This window comes from Lipotes vexillifer, unplaced genomic scaffold, assembly GCF_000442215.2.
Source record: "Lipotes vexillifer unplaced genomic scaffold, Lipotes_vexillifer_v1.1 C27513608, whole genome shotgun sequence".
Classification (NCBI taxonomy): domain Eukaryota; kingdom Metazoa; phylum Chordata; class Mammalia; order Artiodactyla; family Lipotidae; genus Lipotes; species Lipotes vexillifer.
This window is the reverse complement of record NW_006785952.1, coordinates 1-7,117: the sequence shown is the minus strand read 5'-3', so window position 1 is coordinate 7,117 and position 7,117 is coordinate 1. Positions and strand designations below refer to the sequence as shown.

The 7,117-nt window shown below is 41.8% G+C and overlaps 1 protein-coding gene across 1 annotated transcript; it reads left to right on the top strand.

Moving 5' to 3' along the window:
- Nucleotides 1-1,039: 1,039 nt before the first annotated feature.
- On the top strand, nucleotides 1,040-5,585 carry LOC103087194 (EF-hand calcium-binding domain-containing protein 11-like; the record flags this gene model as incomplete). The annotated part of the gene is made up of 3 exons (XM_007458342.1): nucleotides 1,040-1,114; nucleotides 1,771-1,866; nucleotides 5,540-5,585. Coding segments are annotated over exons 1-3 (217 nt in total), but the record flags the coding sequence as incomplete, so codon positions are not given.
- Nucleotides 5,586-7,117: the final 1,532 nt, after the last annotated feature.

The following is a 7,117-nucleotide window of genomic DNA, read 5'->3' as shown; positions in this document are numbered from 1 at the left end:
GAGGGGGTGGTTATTTTAAAGGCAGAGACAGGATCACCTGAGAGGTTCGAGGAAGCTGAGGGCTGAGACCGGTGTCCCGGGAGGAGTGGGTTCTCCTGGGGGAGCGGACTGTAAAACCTGCTGTAAAATAAAAGGTTAAACGAGCTCCCTTAGACTCAACCTCGAATGCCCGTTTCTTCGTTGAAAGAGGCGCGTGTGCCTGTGTGTGTGTGTCTATGTGTGTTGCCTTTTTAATTTTACTGAAAGAGGTCTGAGATAAACTCCTTTGCAAAGCGGAACCCTCCACATATTCCTTGCCTTTAATAAGGATGTTTGCTGTGGAATTTGGGCTCAGTGCTGTTGATATTATTCTGTTTCCTTCACACCAGGCACCTCTCCTAGAGGACTGAATGAAATAACTTGGGGTAAAGGTCCTAAGGGCTCACTTGGTTCGTTTATTGAAAGTCTGTTTTGTGCCAGGTACCGTGCTCAGTGCTAGGCTTATAGGGAGGACGGAACAGACACAGTAGCTACCCTGGAGGGCTCTATTCCAATGACTTGCTGATCTGCACGGGAGCCCCGGTCTTGTTTTGATTGGTTCCTTTTAGGCTTTGTTCACACTCTTTTTGTGTCTCCTATAATGTTTAGCATAGTGCCATTGATCAAAATTATCAAAAGTAATTTACTACAAGGTGTGGGGGCAGAAAATGAAAAGAATCATGCAGGACACGTTGAAACAGCACCCGGGTGAGCGGGATCCACAGCCGCGCGCCAGGAGTTAAAGGGACGAGAGGGGCGGAGCCAAGGCTGGGGGCGGGCCTGAAAGCTCCTCCGCCATAGGCTGTTCCAAGGAAACGTTATTAAACAAAGTCTCTGGCCAATAGAGCTTCGGGGTCAACGCCAGTGGCTCGCAGGCCGTCCAATGGGAGAAGACGTTGGAGGTACCCGGCCAAGTTCAGCTTCCCGAGCTGCGGGGAGCTTGGCGGGTGGTTGCTGCAAGCCGGGCGTAGGCTGCAGAGGCCGCGAGTTCAGGCCTTCTGGCTTTCGTGTGGCTGTCGCGATGTTTTTCTCCCAGGCCGGGGCCCGGCCGCGGAGGTGGGAAGCCAGCCAGTCGGAACACAAGAAGTGGGTGGAAGTAAGTGTCCGGAGGGCTGTCTCGGACTTAAACTTGACCCGGGACTTTCACTTCCGTCACCCCGCCTGGCTCTCACTCAGCTTTGTTGCACAGATAGGGGCTGGACTGTCCTTCCGAAGTGTCATGGTTAATGACCGAAACTAGGAAGGCTTCTGGATCCCTGTCCAATGTTCTACTTCCAACTCCTTTTTTTCTCCGCGACATAGTCTGTGTATAACAAGCTGTAATCTCCATCTCTCCTCCCGCCTTTCAAAGCCAGCCCTTTTGCCTCACCTTCCCAATTCTGAGATTGAATTTTCGGTAGAATTTATCCGAATGGTTTAAAGGAATTAACCCAGCGATTAAGTCGTTTGCACTTTTGGGGGGGGTAAATTTTAGCACATTAAGATTTCTTTTTCTTTTTGGCCCTGGGGGCAGCATTCAGGATCTTAGTTCCCCAGCCAGGGGTAGAACCCGTGCCCCCTGAAGTGGAAGCTCGGAGTCTTAACCACTGGTTCTCCAGGGAAGTCCCAGCAGATTAAGATTTCTTGAGGATTAAAATTAGGGTAATGAAATTCCATTTCCCAGCCCTTGGGAGGTCTAAACTTAATATAAGTTAGTAATAATAGAACAAACGGTTTCTGTCTTATTAACTAAAGATATTTGCTGTTCTTTAGGTATTTAAAGCATGCGATGAAGAAAACAAAGGCTATCTAAGCAGAGAGGACTTTAAAGTTGCTGTTCTAATGCTGTTTGGATACAAGCCTTCCAAGGTAGAACTTTCTTTTGTATTTGGGGACTGGGCTGACAATACAATAGTGGATGGGTTCTAAATAAAGTGCAGAGGGCTAGCTTAGGATGTTTATGAAGCAAACCACTGCCTTTTGAGCAATTTCAGAGATGTGTCCAGTGCTGAATTTTACTTTTGTCTTAAGAATCCAACTCAGGAATGAATTAGAATCCATCAAGATTAAGTCACCAGGCTGCTAATAATATTAAGTATTATTGAGATGTATTAAGTATTATTGAGTATTATGAGATGCTAGTGAGGTTCCAAGAGGGAAGCCTGGGAGTGGGATGTTGGTAACAGAAGGAATTCACAGAGGAAGTGACATGCAGGATTTTTTTTTTTTCTTAAATTGAAAAAAAATTTTGCTCCATTTAAATTATGAAAATAATGCATTTACATAGTCAAAAAATTAAAATGGTCCAGAAAAGTATAAAGTTGGGTGTAAAATCCCCTCCCTCCCTACCAAAGGGTCCCACTCCTCAGGAGTTACCATTATTAACAGTTTCTTGTGTATCATCCCAAAATTTCCTATGTATTGACAAACACGCCTAGCATTGTATTGAAAAGTGGGTGCATAGTATGCCTATTTTAGTTTAACTTGCTTTTTTCACTTCACAGTAGAAGAACATAAAAGCACACACACCACATTAAAAAAATAGTTGCTTAGTATTCTCTTTAGCTACTTTCCTTGTTTTGGTCATTTCAATTGTTTCTATTTTTCATTCCTACAAATATTGTTGCTGCCGTGAGCATTCTCTTATAACTATATCTCTGCTTGTGGATATATCTGTGGAATAAATTCCTAGAGATACAAGTGCTAGGTACATTTGAAATTTTGTTGGGCATTGCTCTCCAGGAAAGGTTGCACTAATTAAGGAGAGTTGAGCTGAACTTCAGTGAATCTCCCTTTTTAGTAGGACAGGTTTCCTATGCCTCCTGTCCTTGTGCTGCTCCTCTTGTCCTTTACATCCATTCTAGTGATGGATCCCTCTTGTTAAGCTGCTGAACTGGAATTAATCAGGGGCAAGATCTTGGCCCGGTTTAAGAAATTCAGCTGCAGGCATCAAACAGAGGGAGCACTCAGGGCTCTGCCTGGAATGTCATCCCTCCCAGACAAAGTGGCTGGGCAACTGCTTTGGCCCAATTGTTCCTTATGAGTGGGCTCTACCTGTCTGTCAGATTGCGGGCCCTGTAAAGCCAGGGACCACATGATGTCCCACTTCTCTGTTCTTCATTATGCTTAAATGTATTACAACTTCATTGTTAATACATTCTGTTGATATAAATATGTCCCATGAACCACCCAGGTAGGTTCAACTGCTAGGAGTTGCTTAGTTACTGAGAGGTTGATTATGGAGCTTCAGGGCTGGCTCCCAGAAATTGCAGCTCTCCTGTTAACCTGCAGTCATTTCAGCTGGAATTCCAGAGCAGGTCAGCTAAGTGGACTCAGCTTTCGAAGCATTGAATTTAACCCAGGTTCAGCTGGAAAGATATCTGGTCTCATTCTACCTTTATCACCTTTGGATCTACTTACTTGATTTTAATTTTAGAACATGTAAGTGAGGAATTTAATGACAAGTACAGAGATGTGGTAACATACATACATACACACCATCAGATTTAACCGATTTTTACTTTTGGTTGGGGTTTTGGATTTTATTTTTTAATCAAAGGAAATGCTTGTTTACTGCAGATCGCTAAACAATGAAATACGGATATAGCAAATCACCTATACACTTAACAATCATTTGTAACAATCATGAAGTTTTATTAAGTGACACTTAATGTATTACCTCTGTGAAATTTAACAGATTTTTCCTCTTATAATAGGTTGAGGTTTGGGATTTTTTTTTTTTTGGGTGTACATTGAACATTTATTACAACTAATTGGTGATGTGATAAGATGTGCTCACGTGGCCTGAATATTGGTCACAATCACAACAAAGCTTAATCCAGCCCAGCAGATACAAATGAAAGTGTAAACTGTGAAGATATGTTTACATACATAGAAGTATGTATAAAAGTGACACTGAAACAACTGTATATCCTTAAAAAACGTAGAGCCCACTAGTGCCATTTTACCTCTTTCAACTTGGGGTTTTATTTTTAAACATTGCTTTTCAGCAAACGAAATATTTACTGAATGCAGGTCATGAAGCAGTAAGGCACTAAAATAATAAATCACTTCTGCATTCATGAAAATGTTTACAGAATGAAATTTATTGTGTTCCCATTTAATAAAAGGAGCACTTGCTAGTTGCTAGAAATATAAAGGTGAATAAACATAGACCCTACTTTGAAATAGTTCACAGTTTAGTGTAGAGAGACTTATAATACTCTGATAAATACTAAGATAGAGAAGAGATTAAGAACAGAAAGGGAGGAGGGCAAGGAGAAGGGTCTAATTCTGTGGTAACTTTAATAGGAATCTGGGCATCATTTAGAGCAGCGGAGGTAGACTCTGATATGAAGTGTCTGGGAGCTCTTTGTGGTGGTGGGAGAAGTTATGCCTTGGTGATTCATGGTTGCATGTGGTGGCCGTATCAGAGTGATGTGACAACAGGACTAAAGGGATAAGAAAATAAGAAAATTCAGAAGGAGTAGGTTTGGGGGAAAGGCAGTGAGTTCGGATTGGGGCATATTAAGTTCGAGGAGGCTAGAAGCACCCCAAGTGCATTCCTTTTTTAAGTGCTGTGCTGGGTGTTGAAGTGATGGTGGTAAAGATCTGCTCTCAGATTGTGCCACCTCCCTTAGATGTAGGAATCTGAAGTTGGGTGGAGAGGTGAGGGCTAGAGATAGATTTGGGATTCCTCACAGGTGGTAGCTCAAAGCATGAGACTGAGGTGGCATTGCCCAAAAGGAGTATGTGGAGTGTGAAGGGCAGTGTCCTGAAGGGAGAACATGGGGGGCGTACCCACAATTAAGGGTCGGTGGGGACTCCATGAAGAAGATGCACTGGGAACTGGTTGTCTGGGAGGGACAGGAGGAACCAGGGAAGAACCAGGGAAGTGCCAGCTTCTCCAAGGTGGAGAAGCTACATCAGATGTTGCCAAGATTCTAATTCCATGATGTTTATAAAGCTCTCTTAACAATTTGGGAAAATGCTTATGTTTTATTATTTAGTGAAGGCAGGTCCCCGAACTTAATATGTAGCGTATTCTCAAATATGTTTAAAAATGCATGGAGGGGGAAAAAAAAGCTGTACTAGGCCTAAATGTTAACAATGGTTTTCACTGGATGGCTGGTTTTTTAGATGTTTTTCTTCATAATTAAAAAATATTTTTCATGTTTTCTACATCATGTTACTATTACAGTCAGGAAAAAAAATTTAAACCCATAGAGCCCATTGTAACAATTGCTTGTATTAGGTTATTCTGTATATGTGACAGTCAAGTTGATTCTATATGATAAACTGTTTTGGTCAATGCAATTAAATTTTGGGGGCCATCAGAGTCTGTAGTAGATCAGCATCTGGTATCTTATTAATAGAAGAGAAAAATGACTATTATAGCTGTCCTGTGATGTTACTTGTCTGCTGGATTCAACAAAGTTGGTTTCTCATAAAATACATTCCTTCCCCGCACCCCAGGAATTAAGAACTTGTACTGTGAAAACATTTGATGAAATTGTATATCCTATGCTTTTTTCTTTTCTAGATAGAAGCTGATGCTGTGATGTCCTCAGTAGATCCAAACACTTCCGGTAATGTGAAAGTTAATTTTTAGTACTCTTATTTAGACATTCATGAAACTACAACTAAGAACAAATATGAGGCTATAAAGCATTATGTTTAAGCAAACCTTTGTTTTGTTTCTGATTACCCAAAAAGAACGAGGTTTGGTTCTTTTAATTTTAGTTAATTAATGTATTCATAAGTGTATGTTTATTGTAGGAAAATTTTAAACCACTGAAAAGCATAAAGAAAAAATGTTGCTGATAATTTCAACATCCCGCGGATGATCTAGGTTTTCTGACTTGAGCAGCTGAGTGAGTGGAAGTGGCACTTCCTGAAATGGGAAGACTCGGCGAGAAGATTTAGGGTTTGGGGAGTGCAAGAGTTCAATTTTGAATATGTTGAGTTTGAGAGGTTTTGGTCAGTGATGTCAAGGCAATTGAGCTGTATGAGTATGGAATTCAGAGGAAAGATCTGGGCCACAGATGGTTTTGAAGCCATGGGAGTGGATGAGATGGTTTTTGGATGGTTTTGAAGCCATGGGAGTGGATGAGATCCCTTGAGGGAGAGTGTAGATGGAGACCCGTAGGAACTATAACCATTAAAAGTCAGGTAGGGGATGAAGAGAGATGGCAAAGGAGACTTAGGAGGAGCAGAGGGGCCAGAGGAAAATCAAGAGTATTTGATCAAAAGCCAAGAGAAGTGACTGTTCCAGGGAAGAGGTGTGGTCAACAGTGTCCAATGCTGTTGAAAGGTTAAGTAGCAAAAGAACTGAAGAGGATCTGTGGAGCTGGCAACCCGGGGGGTGTCGGGTGATTTTAGGAAGAGCAGTGTCACCACGTCATGGGGGCAGAGGCCAGGCTGCAGTGGTTTGAAGATAAAGGGAAAGTGGCAGAGTGACAATGTGAGTCTTTCAGTGGGTCCAGTAGCTGTGGATCAAGAGCTGTTTGCTTTGCTTTTGTTTGCCTTTTTTTGGAACATGAAGAAGATGTTTCTAAGCTTGGCAGAATGATCTAGTGAAGAGGGGAAAGGCAAATGAGACAGAGAGATAACTATTGTTGGAGGAGATAGGGTCCAGAGCATGCTGAATTGGCTTTTCAAAAATTACTTTTTGGGGGGATGTAACTTAAGGCTTACAGAAAGTTGCAAAATAAAAATAGTACAGCGAATAGCTGTATACCCTTTAGCCAGATTCACTTACTGTTCATATTTTACCCCATCTACCTTCTCTTCTGCACTTTCTGCCTCTTCTCCATCCTCTCGCTGAGCTGTCCATAACCACAGCACACCCATTCATAAGTTTATATCGATACTTGTCTTTATCTGCTTTACTGTCTGTATTGCAATGTTGTCACTTGATATAATTATGTCCTTATTAGCATCTTTCCTCATTTAATACAGGAATTAGTCCTTGGTATCATGTCTCTTTAGCCTCCTTTAATCTGGGATATTTCTAGAGACTTTTTTTTTTTTTTTAAAGAAGATGTTGGGGGTAGGAGTTTATTTATTTTTGCTGTGTTGGGTCTTCGTTTCTGTGCGAGGGCTTTCTCTAGTTGTGGCA